Source organism: Ceratina calcarata, unplaced genomic scaffold (genome assembly GCF_001652005.2).
Source record: "Ceratina calcarata isolate Rehan_Ccalc_2016 unplaced genomic scaffold, ASM165200v1 scaffold25, whole genome shotgun sequence".
NCBI classification, from domain to species: domain Eukaryota; kingdom Metazoa; phylum Arthropoda; class Insecta; order Hymenoptera; family Apidae; genus Ceratina; species Ceratina calcarata.
In genome coordinates, this window is record NW_017147017.1 from 1,844,503 (window position 1) to 1,860,633 (window position 16,131).

General features: G+C 42.0%; 1 protein-coding gene across 10 annotated transcripts in view; it reads right to left on the reverse strand.

Moving 5' to 3' along the window:
- Nucleotides 1–36: 36 nt before the first annotated feature.
- Nucleotides 37–16,131, reverse strand: part of LOC108622930 (dual 3',5'-cyclic-AMP and -GMP phosphodiesterase 11) — a 44,640-nt gene continuing 28,545 nt past the window's right edge. For 5 of the 10 annotated variants that reach the window (XM_026811867.1, XM_026811865.1, XM_026811869.1 and 2 more), the window contains 14 exons: nt 7,214–7,451; nt 5,962–6,334; nt 5,506–5,868; nt 4,775–5,023; nt 4,487–4,597; nt 4,301–4,398; nt 4,133–4,196; nt 3,817–4,052; nt 3,635–3,734; nt 3,287–3,541; nt 3,099–3,208; nt 2,601–3,006; nt 2,427–2,510; nt 37–2,286 (listed from right to left, as the gene is read on the reverse strand). In XM_026811867.1, the coding sequence (XP_026667668.1) occupies nt 2,116–2,286; nt 2,427–2,510; nt 2,601–3,006; nt 3,099–3,208; nt 3,287–3,541; nt 3,635–3,734; nt 3,817–4,052; nt 4,133–4,196; nt 4,301–4,398; nt 4,487–4,597; nt 4,775–5,023; nt 5,506–5,868; nt 5,962–6,334; nt 7,214–7,451 (2,858 nt within the window). In that variant the 3' untranslated portion in view covers nt 37–2,115. Of the gene's footprint in view, nt 2,287–2,426; nt 2,511–2,600; nt 3,014–3,098; nt 3,209–3,286; nt 3,542–3,634; nt 3,735–3,816; nt 4,053–4,132; nt 4,197–4,300; nt 4,399–4,486; nt 4,598–4,774; nt 5,024–5,505; nt 5,869–5,961; nt 6,335–7,213; nt 7,452–16,131 lie in introns of those variants that run through there. The other 5 variants (XM_018021089.2, XM_026811866.1, XM_026811872.1 and 2 more) reach the window with 2 other exon arrangements.

The following is a 16,131-nucleotide window of genomic DNA, read 5'->3' on the forward strand; positions in this document are numbered from 1 at the left end:
ACAGATGTGCGCGTGTGTGTGAAGGAAGCGCGGAAAGACGCATTGCCACGTATTATTGTATCACATAATTTAGTCTCGTTTTAATATATTAGATGTTGTTCAGTATAATATATGGCTCTCATACTATAATGTTAAAACGTGAACGTACACGCTAAACGACTCCGTTTTAACGTATCAATAATTTACACGAAAACTGTACATTGTTCATAATGTATATCTCACCAACATGAAACACTCACCCATACATGTTAACAGACGCACGCATCTCACTTCTCTTTCTCTTATCACACATTTTCCTTTTCTTTTTACAACTCTTCGCTCCTAACGACCAAGTCATATCGAAATTGACAATTGATCAACGATTTAAAAAGAAAAAGAACGTAGACACTCGAAGAACGAAAGGAACATAACATGAAATACGGACTATTTATCATTATAGATAAGTAACGGTCACACGCGAACGGATGCTGATTTCTTCTCGTCTCTGCAAAACTACCCGTCCCTCGTTTGCGAAATTACAAAACAATTTTTTTTTCCTGCGTTTCATCATTTATCCATAAAAAAATTGTACGGATACATTTATTTTAGACGTTTAACAAACAGACTTGATATTCGTAAATTATCTGATCTTAGGAAGGACAGGTTTGCGCGAGGAGGAAAGAGAACGATGAACGACGTTACGAAAACGTAGAAGAAGATAAGCAAGGTGAACCGCGGCGACGATTAATTGTAAGACAAGAGATTTATTCTCGTCGCCGCGCCGCGTCCAACCACTAATTATAACAATTAGCACGCGCGACAACATTTTAAAATCATTGCCGTATCGAGTAATAAAGATCGCGAGCCGACCTTCACGTATATAAATGTACACTTTGGTTTACACGAATACGTTATATAATTACACACGCAAGACTCGGTTTTCTTGCCCAGACGAGTCTGTGAATCGGAGACAAATTTCCCTGTGCAAAGCAGGACGTAACTTTCCGAGAGTTGGGCCGACAACGAACGAACAGCTCAAATTAATTTTCTAATAATAGAATTTCCGGTGAAATCATTTTTATTCTTTATCGTAGTCAAATAAGATTTAATTGTACGGTTTTATAATACAGAAACCTAACGGTTTGCCCAACTCTAATTACTTAAACATCGTTCGTCCATTTAATTGAAGACCCGGGTAAGTTCTGTCGATGAACGAGATTCGTGCACTTATTCTTTACGTAAGCATTCCTCATTTACCTATTCATCACTGTTCATCGTTAATGAAAAATAATATTGTCTTCTTATCGCTTAGAATACTGTGAACGAACATTACGATTCTAATGTATTACCTTGAGAATCGTATTGTTAACGTAAAACGAAATGAAAGCAAACTGCGCGTAGCTATTGACCGTCGGAATGATTAAAAATGACTCGGACTTTTAATTGGGACATCTGAGACAGAAGTCAGTTAAAAAACATAGTGCTACTTCATCGTTTAAGTAAAAATTTATTATTTAAACGATGTCATGCACGTTTCGTGCTTTCACAAATTGAATTTAAACACGCGGACGAAACGTCAGAAGCCACAGGTCTTCAATTCGTAACGAGAGTCGCGTACGAATAGAAAGAAGAACGAGCTTTCATTCTCAGACTCCACAGTTCTTTCGTGTTTATTCTATTATCGTTCGTCTTCGCCCTCTCTGGATTTATCAAAGATCTGCCATAGTAAGTATACGTACAATACGATCAGGTACAAAAGTAGCATCTCAGGGTCGATCTGCTTTATCACCAGAAAGAGGACGAAGGTATCCCGATTCGTCTTAAACCAACTCATCTTTAGCCTCCTTGATTCTTCTTTTTCCCCTTAATTCATAAGTGAATGTATAAAACGTACATACAACAATTTAGAATCGATTTTGTTTCTTCCTTTTAAGACACTCGAGTAACGGGACGAGTTTGTTCGAGTCGAAACTTCACATTGTTTACGCGACACCTCGAAGAAGGCGCGAAGCTTTTTAAAGTGTTCATCACCTGCAGCCTCTTCCGACATTGAAACCTGTTTGTTCGTTCGTTTCTAGAAACAGGTGGTTGATAGATACTACTTATATATCCGTGTACGTTTACGTTCGTCCGTGACTATTGGTCCGCCTGTTCGCTGGCCTCCTCACTGTCGGATACTCGTGTCCTGTCGTGATTTGTGCAATTGTCCGTTTTGCATCTAGATTCGGCTATCTCTAGCCAGTGTTGCTTGTTTTCCCGCACACCCTCGACCAGTGGTTCCAGTTTATCCGATAACAGAGCGAATGCCTATCAAATAATAATTTGTTTCCCATTAATCTCAACATCGAAAAATGTTTAAAGTGTATCGAGAAAGATTTAATTGTTTAATAGAGTAATTTTTGCAACAGATTATTTTGCAGTAGTCGGCAGGAGAGAAAGCTAGTTACCTCGTAAATAGGAAGGCAGATCGAATCGATGAAGCCGACTTGCATCATTGGCAGCTGGTCCTCCTTCTCTCGGTTCATAATGTCCTGCAATATCATACGAGGAACGTTCCGTTAGTTCTCAATGGACCAGTGAACGAGTCAATAAATTATGTTTGAAAATTGATTGTCACGTACGATCGGAGTAATATTGAGTGTCCGCCTCTCGATATCCCCTTGCTCGAAGAATTCGCTACTGACCAACTCCGCCACTCTCTTCTCTACGTGCCAGGGTTTAGTAATGGCAGCTAAATCGCACACTGTCATCAACATCCCTCGGAGTAATTCGCGATGATCGCTATAAGCCCAATTGTAAGTACCGCTTTGGGCCAAGCTGAGGAAGGCCCCTCTCTTCCGGAAGTAAACCGCTAAATCAGTCGAGAGGATTGCCTCTTCGAGGACTTTCACCACTCGCGAGTATTCTTCGGGTGACAAGTTCGATAAAATCTGATTTCCTTGACTGCTTAGGATCATCAGACATTGATCGAAGTGGTGGTGCTCCATCGTCGACGTCGAATACAGTTGCGCCAGTGGCGAGGACGCTCTGTCAACCGTAAAATTATTTCTGTTTGTTAGAATCTTCGTCGGCTTGAAAAGATTCAGAACGATCTTATGGTAATTGCTTCTAATGCTTACTTGATTTGGAAAGAATTGTTCGTCCCCCGGTGATCCAAATCGTGACACACGCAGGCGATGATCAACGCTAGACACTCGATTTCGCCAAAAATCTTCCACCATTGCGTGGCCTGTAATAATTAAAGCGAACGGTCAACTCTATCATCTATTCATTAACTCAATGCTATTCGATATATCATGTAACTCACAGTTAATATCGCGAACATCATCTGGGCGACGTTGAACGCGTGACGCCAATTATGATATGTAACGTTTCGATAGTTCTTCTTGACGCTGAGGAGCCATCGGCAAAGAACGTCGTAGTCGATATGAAAACGCTCCACGAAGTCGAGATCCAAAAACATTCGGAGACACGCCGTTAACGTCTCGTCGTCCTCCATGTGGATGTCATCGAACTTGAAGTCGTGCAATTGAAAATGCGCTGCGGAAGGCACTCTTAAACCCTGTGCAATTAAACATGGAAACCGAATTTGAAGACCTACCGATCGCATTAACAACGGCCACAAATTCGAAACTCTTGTTCGTATTAAACTTACCCTTAATCTCTGCGCATCATCCAGCGATGCGGTGGCGTGGTAACTCAACACTTCCAGCGTGACGCTCTGTTTGGCCATCGCTATCACAGCCTTTTCATACCTAAACAAGGTACAAAATCGATCTTAGAAAACTCGTATAGCTGACGATTAGAAAATTGAATTGGTCGACCATCGGTACTAACATGTGCGTATTGTGAATGCCCATGCCGCAGAAAATTGCGAACGCTTCGACGAAGTTCTCGTCGTTCTTCGTGAAAGCGAGATCATCGAACTTATTGATCAATTGAATGACACCGATTATCTGACCCGACGAGTTCTTGATGGGCATACAGAGTATGGTGCGATGCCTGAAACCGGTACCATCGTCTACCGACGGATCGAACCTTGGATCATCGTACGCATTGGGTATATTCACCGTCTACATACATCAAATGAAACAATTATTAGAAGAACTGGGGAACTACGAGGATAGATTGATCGATTAGCAAGTGCTTTTACCTCGCCGGTGGTGGCCACGTAACCGGTGATGCCGACGTTTATAGGGAATCTGCTCTCGAATGGACTGCATGAACAAAACAGAATAACACATAAGGTTTCCGTGGCAATTTAATTATTGTTAGTAATCGAATGAAGAGAAACGAGAACGTAATTACAAACTTCATTCACCTAGTGCGAGAATCCGAATCCTCGCCAGCGAGGTCGTTCGCCTCGAAGTCGAACACTCGCGAGAAGCTACCCTTCGACGCCTTATGCACCAGGAGAACCTACGCCAAACGATTTACTTCTCGTCAAAATATTCAAGTTCGTTGTACTTCGTGTCAGATATTATAAATTTGTTTAGTTCTTATTTACCTGTACTCGCTGACACTGTATCAACGACTGCGTGTGCGTCAGAATCCTCAAAACCATGTGTTCGATTGTGCTCTGCTCCTCGAAAATCATCCTAGCCAAGTCCAGAAGGACCTGTGTAACGATAAATGGAATGGATGATTAAAAAAAGATGGATCGATACGCTTTGTAGTCGAGCAAATTTCGAACTTCAATAAAAGTTGAGAACTGAAGGTAAATTTTTGGTAGGAACTAAACAATCGAATGTCGACTACATATTCGTGCACGCGTGTACTTAATTTATGTACTGACCTGATTCCTTTTCACCTCCAATTGACTTTTTTCATACAGCTGCGCGTTCCTCAATCCAATTCCACAGAATTGCAAATAACTGGCGAATACCTTCTCGTCTTGTACCGTGAACTGGCCTTCGCCACCGAGTTTGTTGATGACTTGTGCAACCCCGATAACGTCGCCGTTGCAATCCTTTATCGGCATGCACAAAAGGGCTCTAGTTCTGTATCCGGTTAGCGCATCGATTTCTCGATTGAACCTAGAGTCCTAAGAGTCGAAAGAGAAATAACTTCTAATTAGAACAACTTCAAAATGCGCGTAGAAACCAAATTGGAACGTACAAATAAATAGAACGGAAGTAAATTCGAAGGTAACGTTTCAATAATTTATTTAAACAGAGCTACCGGCGAGCAATCAATTACCAACGAATCTAGTAGAAACATCGATGCCGAGAAGTTTGAAAACTTTAACGAAATAAGTTTGATGAAAGTTCAACCATGCCTTAATTAATACCAGGTTTTATTGCAACAAGAATTACGTAAGTTCTAGCTTCGTTGCGGGTAACGTAAACGTTCAATCTTTCGAGCTATCAAACATTGATTCACAAATAAATCAACTCAAATCTCAATTTAAATTGCGTTTATCAAGTTGACGTTACGAACGTTTTATCTTTCCTAAAAATCAACGGCCTACATTTACATGGTTACGCTACTGGAAGAATTAAGAAGCGAGAAAAAAAGGATTCTTGCCTTGTAAGCGTCTGGTATGTTAACAGGTTCCCCGCTTTCGGCGACGTATCCAACGATCCCCGTGCCCCAGGGAATTTTTATCTCGTCCTTCTTCTCCATCTCGAGGAGAGTCGATCTCGAGCATACGTCGAACAGTTTCGAGACTAGACATCTGCTCCTCGAGTATCCCATCCGTTGTTCGACGTTCCCGTTCCCCGTTCTACCGAACGAGTCGTGATTCTGCGACGAGGGCATGCAACCACCACCCCGTTCACCTTGCACGAGGAACAGCGAACCCCGGTCCGCGTGTAGGAGGGTGCTCACGTTCTGCAGGATCTTGTGACACAGCGATCTAACGTCCAGCTCGTTACAGATATCTTTCACCTGTGAGATTGATTCATGTGGATTGTTAAATGAAATGTTGCATCGATTAATATACAAATAATCGTATCAATTATTATATGAAGAAACTAGTACCAATTCGAAAATGAGATCCTTTTCATCGAGATGCCTGAGTTCGTGTCTGGACCGTCTCTGGGGTCTGCCAGCGTTTCCGGAGCCAACTTGCTGACCTCCTGGTTGACCCGAATCTCCGGGCGACACGCTCAAAAACGTCGGCGTGCCGTCGATCGTGTTCACGATCGGTTTCAGTAAGCCGCCGCGTTCGAACTCGTGCGCGGAGATTTTTCGCACAGGCGTCGTCGCTCCCGACCCACCGGAACCACCCCGGCCGGACGACGACGTGCCACCTGCGTGGGTCGGACTGGACAATTCCACGCAGCTGCTCGACGACGATGTCGGCGTTGCGTGCGACACCAGCCACATGTCCACCGTCTGTCTCGTCACTTTTCTACGGACCGATGCCTCGTTACAATCCCCCTCTTATTTCTAATTCACCCTAATACCCCATTCATTCTTTCTTATTTTCAATTTTGCAACTTACGACTAGCCTACTTACTATTATATGAATTATTGAGTAAGTAGGACGAGGGCGAATTCAAGTTATTTCATGCACGTTACATCGATCTATCAGAAGTCAATTCTATTCTACTTATCTTGATATTCATGATACGCGATAAATCATAAATCTTGTAGACCATTGGTTAAGGGAATAAATTCCTTATTCACACATTCTCTTTGGAAAACTGATAACTATCTTTTAAGAAAGGAATGTAAAATTTACGCCGTGGCAACTGACAATGAGAAACGCGATATTCTTACGTCACGCACAATGGCTGTTGTTCTTAAATTTACGCCACGGAGGAAACTTTATCTGTTCGATTTGTACGACTTCTACCACTTGAAAGCATCGTATCCTCGGTTGTAGGCAACTTCTATCCCCATTTCGATACAATTACCGCTCGAACTCTTTTCGTTTGTTAATTCCAGACGCGTACCTTGGATTATCCACCGTGCTTTCAATTGTAATGCTCCTTTAAATGAGCATCACGTATTAAAACAGGAACGAAAAATATTATACGATATTAAAGCGGTTCGTAAAAGTAGTTATTGACCATTGTTAGTGACAAATGAACAGCAAACGACTTGGGAGTTTACACCCTTTCGTTAAAGGCAGTAATTCGATTAAGCCGTCAATTTTTTTAATAGTTAATAAAAAAAAAAGCTTAGTCTCAGGTATAAAAGGAGCCTGACACGTGATATCGCGTTATCCCGATTAACGGTTATCGACTTGTTATATAATATAAATTTTAATCTTTTGTATAATAACCTGAGAAAGTAATCGTTGACGAAGTCGGGGTGCTCGTCCAGCCAGGCCTCCATCCGGGCGTATTCCGGATCGTAGACGGCGGAAGTCGAGGAATAGTAACCGCCGGACTTTCCGTCCTGCATCTGCTGCAACGTCTGGCCCGCCATGGGAGTTTGCACCCCTTGCAATCCCTGCACACAAGGAGCTGCCGTCTCCGCCGTCATCCTCGGTTCTTCGATGCTCCGCAAGTGCAGGCCTACTTGACCAACAAATCGGCACCGTTACAATCTTTCTTCAAATTATTCTCCTTCCATTACTTTTTAGATATCTCTATAAGAGACTATTACGATGTATAGCGTCCTTCGTTAAACATCGTCTACGTTTCCCTTTTACCAAAATTAATGCAATTTTAAATAGTACTCATGGTTAACAGAAATTCTTCCTATGAAAGAAAAGAGTGCATGCAGAATTTATGAACTTAACACGATACGTTCGATAGACTACTTTTCTGCGGAGGAAAAGGAGTAGATACTTGAAAACAGATGCAACGTATTCCTATCAGTAACAATTTATGACCTCGTTAAATTGTCCGAAGAGGAGAGCAACGAAGACGGAATAAAAATTACAGGATGGGCAGCGCATTGGCAATGCCGGAAATTCCGAGACGGCATGGCGTCGTAATCGAATCTACATTCCCGTCACGATCCACTGACTCAACTTTTGAAAAGTTTTGCAGTATCGACTCGACCACCGCCGCAGGCTAAAAGGCACGAATTATAACAGGGATCAACTTTACGTAACGCGGTTATATAACGATAAACATTTTTCATTCATCCACCGAACCTCTTCAGATATCGCATCGAAACACACGAATGTGCACGAGAAATATTACACGATTCGAATCGCTTAAAGTGCTCCAAATGTCAACTAAAATCGAAACCATTTTACTGATAGGTCAATTCTTTTGAACCGTGTCGAAAAATATAAGCAGAAATATGCAGATGAGGTAGATTGTCACGGATTGGCAATAGAATCGGGGCTGTAACAATTCAGCGATTGTCTCGATTGTCTCTCTTTATGCTCAAGTGGCAGACTATAAATTTTTATGACTTTGGGTTTTACCTACATGGGCTCACCTACCATAAAACAAAATCGAAGGATACACGACAGATACAACATCTGCAATGTTACGCGACGCATTCGGGTTTTATTTTTTCGGTTTTACTGTTAGGCAGGCAAATGTAGCATGAAATTTTATAGCACTTGGAATGTGAAATAAAGAGAGCGAATCCTTCGGATTTCTACCTGTCTTCCAAGCTGTTTCATTCATACAGTAAAGAAAGTCAACTTAAAACATGTGATTTACGTTCTCAATTATAACATGCCATTTGATCATCATTTTATTTCTTTACATAGAATGTGAGTACATTGCATTTTATGTTCTTCATACTTCTGCATTGTTATCAATTATCCTATGATCTCAGCAATCCACCAAGCAATCAACGTTGTCACAACTTTTATCGATTCCTCATTTTATTACGTTTCCAATGGGCTACTGTTTAACCACCGTGGAAAATAACAAACGTTCTTACTGATCTCGAAAACTGTATCAACGAGCAACGTAGAATTACGATCCACATTTTTGCCAACAGATAAACATTACGAGGACAGCAATAACGTTGAAGGGGATAAGTTATGGCAACGTGTAACACGTTTCACGACTTTCCCCGATTTCGAGGAACTTTATAAATACAAATAGCCATTGACCAACGCGATTTTCTTAAACAATATAAAGAAGCTTCGGGGAAAGAGATGTATACGCATAAGCGGCTAACACGATTCCACGAGTTGTTGACTGTTGCAGTTTAACGAGACTCGTAAAGCTGCTTATAACAAACAACGTTATTCAACTCCGCAAACCTCGGTTCGAACGCATTACTGAAATTGCCAATTTTACTTTGTAAAAATATCACGCGCGGCGATTCAACAAATTGATTAATTCCCTTATTAAATCGGAGCATCTCTTATACGTGTCCTGCGTTTGCTAAAGCTCGTTGAATAAACAAATTCTTCCGTTTTAACGAGTCACAAATTATTTTTATATGGTTTTTCGATAGAATTACTTATAATGCGTACAGTCGTAAATCGAACTTGATACGTACGAGTATTGTACGATGTTTATCGATTTTGCAGTCACGAGATACGGAAGTAGCACTTTTATTGACGCGCATCGCGGTAATAAAAATGTCGTTAACACGGCGTAAAGTACTTGGTTACGTATAGGAGAAAATCTTGGTAACCTTGATCCTTCGTTACCACGAAAGTCGGTGGTGCAGCGTTTCCTTAACGCAAGGATCGTAACTCTTCATTTTCGCGGTGAGACCGCTCGGTGAGCTTGATGAGAACGTTTCACGCAATAAGTTACACAGCGAAACGGAGTCGGACTGTGAACGACGACGGATCTTTATTCCTCCCCGAGGTACATTAAACCGCGAACAGACGGTGGAAACAATCTCGATTTCACTTTAAATTTTAACATTACACGGGTTTCAACAAGTTGCAGCTAGCACGTGATAAAAGAGAATCATTCGTTACGAATAAAGAGGCAGGCTTCTTCGTTTCTCATTCATCCATTCCTTCGATTCATAATGCAAGCACGTGCACGCGTGTGGATGCACTTAATTGAACGAATTTACGCTTGTATTTGAATCGATTAAAATGTGTATCGTCAGGCCTGTATGTAAGAACAGTGAAATTAATGGCCGCTGAATGATTTTAAACGATATCTTTTTACTGACTCAGCCCGTACTTGTAGAATGTGTTTATAACTGTACAGAAGATGACAGTTATTATTACTTATAAAGTAGAGGAACGAATAGTTTTTAAAACTTCTGCATAACGCAGCTCGTAGACGTATGCAAATAAGTGTCCACACGCGAGGAGCAAGTCTCAGAGGTTCGCCCCAGCTAAGTGGATATCCCAAGAGGAGCCAATCAACCAACTTAATTATCCAGGGAACTCTCATCTTGCTCACAAATCGCATACCTTAATAATTTGCATGCTCGTCTGTCGATAACTCGACACATAATTTTGTTAACTCGACAGACTGATATAAACATCATCTGGTCTGTCAACATTTATACACGCTCATAAAGAAGTTATAATAAAATTACTCGTAGACGTCGTAGTTGTTTGACAGTTTCCTCTTAACTTCAGACGTACATTTATAAGTGTTGTTAATACCTCGGTTGAAAGACGGATGAAAGAATACAAGTTTCTTCTGGCTCGAAGCCTTAAAGAATAACAAGGGTATGGGGTGTGGGGGAAGGTTTATTAGTACACTGGGGCAGCTCGTAGTAGAGCATAATCGGATGTCCAAAAGCTCGGCCGGAGGATCACGAGGCATTCATCCGTGCTGAGTTCTCAAGCGTTCAGCGGTGAATTAGCATGGGACTTTTTACAGTGGGAACAAACCCCGGTTCTGCTCCACGTAGGAATTTTACCCGTGTGCCTCGTGTTTTTCCACAGTTTCCGCCGACGCCCGTCGCTTCGGGATTATTCCGTTCCCTTACACTTCAGCCGATACACGACTCTGACGAAGTACAGTCGACGCACATTTCCACGTCCAATACCGCAACATTAATTATTATATCAATTATCGCATTGATCATTATACGATGGAAAATCTGGTCGATGGCGAAGGTGAAACATCAATATTCAAAATGCGACGATACAAGAAGTTAACGATCGGATGACGAGTGTATCTCGATGGAGATTAACGATAAGAGGTTGGCTATATGTAAGGATGATTCCAATACCATTGTTTACCTCAATCTTAATATCATTGATCACTCTTATCCGATCGCTCGGACACGATTACGTCCTCATTTTTTACGACGGACGGGGTAAACGTTGGGAAAAAAAATTACATAGAACATAACTCTTGAATACTAACGCGGGTAAAATTCCAATAAATCGATTTTTCATCGACAGAGATCTGGTACTAAAAATGAAAATGAATCAATTTTTCTCTTTAAAAAAGAGAGATGTCGGACAATGCGAGTGGAATGCTCTGGTAACTCCGTTGAAGTGAAACAATGTGGCGTTATTTGTAACTCGTCAGCAAGAACAATAGGTAGCCAGAATGAAGCTCCGTTCGGGTTTGCTCGAACGCACTGTGAGCACCCCACCTTTTCCAACACGTTTTGCATGCTTGGTTCTTATGCTTTTCTTCCGTTGCCTCCCACCGACCCCCTCTCACTCACTCCCTCGCTCTCTCTCTCTCTCTCTCTTTCGTTACCTCTCTCTCTCATCTTCGCTGTCTGTTAATATCTACGACTACACAGGCGTGCGCACGGTATACGCGAGCGGATGTTGCACATCAGAGAAAAACCGTGAAACGTCATCGTCGTATGATCGTACCCGTCTCGTCGTGTTCCACGCGTACAAAGTGCAATACTTATTAATCGCATTATCCGTGCCACCAAACGCGATCCACCGTCGCCGATAGCCGACGGTTTATGACACGCATTACAGTCTCCTTTGGGCTACCAAATTACGTTTTGTCTCGCTATTATCTTTCCGATGCTTGGATAAAGCAAAACGTAATTTGCTAAGAGGAAAATTGAATGGATTTGTTTCCGTATTTCGTAACAAGAAATTCTAGATGGCACAGGGAAATGTTAAATCCGACAGATTTCACAATCAACGTCGTTCTTTGTCCAATAGATTTCACGGTTTCTGGGTGATTCAAAATAAACGATTAGGGACTCTGCCTCATTATCACGTCATGCCTAGCGCGACCGTTTTCTATAATAGTTTTGGAGACGATCCAGAATGGGTTTCGCTAGAACGCAGTGTAATCGCAATCCTCACGATCCACAGTCTTTTCTACAGGGAAAGTTGAAGAACACGTTATCTTATTCGTTACACGTTATTATTCGTTAATCTGAATGCTTGATCGATTACCATTGAACACGATGATATACAGTATATCTTCTTGTCGACGTTAAAGCGTTCTCTGATCTCCAATAAGTTCGGAGCAATTGCTTTTAATTAAGCGTTAACTTTTCTTAAATGAAACTGACGTATCCAGTATCCGATCGGTAACATCATTCAACGATGGGAACACGTGCTAGTTACAATTAATGACATCATTTTCCATGGCCTGCGGCTGCATGCATACATTTCGCGGTTACCTCCTTTACGTGTCGCACGCTCGTGTGTTTCTGCGCGAGGGGTTATCAATCTTAATGAAGATAAATAGGACGATCGTAATTATGATAAGAATGACCGAACGGAACATGCAACGCGAACAATGTTATAATTGTACACAGTACGTATACTTGTACCGTCCAGGAATGTGCTTCATCGACTTTTAATTTATGTTAAGACTCGCTGCAATATAGCAATCCAATCCTCCTTAACCGTATTTTAATTTATGAAAAATACCTAACGATTCCTGGTACTGATTTATAAAAATCAAATCCAATGAATTTATTATCATGAGCTGTAAGTCATTGCCGGAAGATCGACCACTTTTTGCTTAAATCTTTCTAAGAATTATGAACGCGTCGAGAAGAAATTCTTATCGCTCGTATAAAAACGTGTTTACCCGAGCCAAGATAACGTCAGCTAATTTCCTTATCGAACTGACCACCTGTACGATTTACAGGCCACCAGGAATGATCGACGATACCGAGCTCTCGAAAGGAATTAGATGCGGAGCGGCACTTTCCGATCCGATGGTACCAAGAAGTCGCGCATTCGATTCACTTCTTGGTAAAATTCGCTCGACGATTTCCTGAAGTTTCCATCGGATCATCCAGTCGCGCGGAATCCGAGCGTTGCCCGTTTACCGCTAATGGTGACAGTGGCAGTCGCATTATGGTGCTGCCGGTGTTGAATGGCGATGAACAATAAGGTAGCAAAACAAGAGCGCAACCGAGCGGCCTTCGTTCGCCGCTCCGCGCCGCGCCTCGGCTCCCTGGCGCCAAGCTGACCTATCTGTGTGCAGTTGTGCACGACCACGTTTACCTGACTTCCTCGAGTATGGCCAACAACCTGGCCGGGCAACCTTTACCTTCCACGTAAAGTAATTAAACACGGTACTCGACAAATGTATTTTTTATTCGGAGTCGTGTAACTCGGCAACGATGGCCAACAACTCGTTTCAGAATGATTACAGTTTTTGTATAATAATTCCGTTAAAATCATCGGTTCAGTGTACGATATCAAACGTAGAAGTATAACAGTATCGTAATATGATATGTTCAACTTCCCCATTTTTTGTACAGCTGTATCAATAAAACAAGAGCTGCACCTGACTCTGACTAGTTATCAATGAAGCTCGTAGAATGGTATACTAAACAGTATCAAATAAAAGTGTTTACCAACGGCAAAATCAACTAGCATGATTGAAAAATGTACGGGTCATCGTTGACCGAAGAGAAGCACTTATTTTTTGTCTTCCCGATGTAAATTCATGCTGGAATACTGCTTTGTGGCGCCAAGCTGACCTATGTATCGGTAGCATTGTCTGACTTCGTCGAGAGTAACCAGCAACTTGGCTCGGCAACGTCTACCTTCCTCATCGTAAAACAGCGAAATACAAAACCGGAGAAATGTGTACTCGGACGACGCTGTTCCCATTTTACTTCGCCGTTCAGTCGATGCATTGCAAAATCTCTGCTGGATACGAACTCAACTATTGTTTCGATAAGAGCGTACTACTTTCGGGAGAAACTAAATTGTCAACAAGTAAGAACATTAAACGAGCACAAGTTCTGTAACGCAAAACCCTGTTATACATATAGAATGAGAGAAAAGATCAAGCGTTTTCGTTTAAATTCGTTTTGGCAAACTTAAAAAGTATCGAACGAACAGTAGTTCGATTGTCCTGTTTAAAAAAAGACCGTGAAAATCGTGATGAAATGCGTTGCGCTTACGCTGTACAATTTTCATCGAATTAATAGCAGCTCCAGTTCTCGTTCAAAAGAATTTCAAGTGCAAAGTTCAGAGGCGAGCCAGCATAGTGAACAAAGTTGCAATAGGAAGATAAAAAAAATGATATCGTTATCAATGCAAAACAAATGTAATTTTCTGTGCAGAGGTTGCTTAACGGAACGTGACGCGGCTTGTTTTAGTTTCGGATGAACCGTAACAGAACGATTATGATAACAAACAGTGTGCAGCGATACCGATCTGAGATCAGACCGATCTCGAGTACATTTTATCAGATTACTTAATCGTCCACGCAATTTTCAATAGTCATTGCGTTTCATAACAACATCAAATATCTGCGTAGCGTAGCGTAACTGCATTAGAAAAATGATTGTTAATGGCGATATTGGATTAACGCCGAGGCCAACGCAATACCATCGAACGTATTCTCCCTATCTACACATTTTTCCAAGATAACTTACGTTTTCCATCGCCAACCGGTTGCCTCCGCGAGAAACGTTTCTTTTCCCATGTCCCGTTATCAATACTAACGTCCTAATCCTACGCGATATCGACTATTGGGACAAACATTCTCGATGGATTTGGCCAACGATCTATGATTTCCGAAGAGGCGTTCGGTGACGGGCAGCGGGATATCAAAGAACAATAAGCCAGCAACAAGAGCATGCGACCGACCGGCCTTCACACGGCTCGCGCCTCGGCCTGGTGGCGCCAAGCTGACCTATCTGTTTCCACCAACACACGACACAACGCAACACTCTCCTCTTCGCGTTTGCACGATTCACGGCTTTTGCCTTTGCCTTGCTCGCTCGACCGGCTGCTTCGCAGGAAAGTGCAGACGTGCTCGCGCAACATGTTTTTCTCTATGGTACCGTACGTACATATACGTACTACGTACGTACACTGCCACCCATAAGTATCGAGCTTGTTCGAGTGCCAGTCTCAACCAGAGTGTTTGCTGACCCGAAAAATTTCAAATTAACCCCAACCCGAACCTTGGCGCTCATGTCGGACACCCAACGTTCGCAAGTTTGTATAAGCAGAACATAACGTTCGATTTCTCTCAACAAAAGGTTGTTGTATCATCCGTTTCGTATTTTTAACTTCGTTTCGTGTTTAAATACAACGACAAGGATTTGATGCGTTTATACTAGAATTGACAGAACTATGGTGAAACTTATGGATGACAGTGTACGTGGCTCCTTTTCCCTCACGTGCGTGCCTGAAAACGAATGGAGCCATGGCACAGCGCAGCGCGGCGCGTAATCGCAGCAACCTCGCTATCGCGAACTTCTTTTTTTCAAAGTGTGCGCAAGGTTCATCAATTACATCCTATGTACAGCAGATTTATTTTCGCAACGCTGTTTTTAGCCCCGTCCCCATTTTCCCCAATTCCTTCCTTTTTCGGAGAGAGATTCAATTAATCTCCAGTGATCTTACGCAGCTCGCATCGTTATTGAACAAGAACGATACAGGAAGAGAACGTGTACAATTTCTTTTTTCTCCGTTTCTAGGGATTATAATGAATTTTCTGAAACGTAGTAGATACCGATAGATAAGTTTAAGGCCACTTGATTTCAATGAGGAAACGTGAAAGAAACGAGATATCTCGTTTGCCGGAAGTTGTGAGATTACGGAATTTCATAGACGCAAGGACGCGGTAATAAATAGAGTGTTCAGTGCCTTCTGATAAATTAATAATGAAATGTTACTGGTTCTTCTCACGTTGCCACGAGCTCGTGAATAAAATTATGCAAGAGGAAACAGTGGGAAAAGTAATTGCACGTTTCGATCGCAGTATATGGACATTCCTCGACACGAGTACAATTTACATACCGAAATCATGAATGAATGAAGAAATATGTATTTGAAGTGTTTAAGGAGAAATGCTAAAGTTTAAGGTGTTCGATACCTCCCAATGGAATCAACTCCCTAGGAACCGGAAGCAGGAGACCGTTGAGCATCGAAACCGTCTC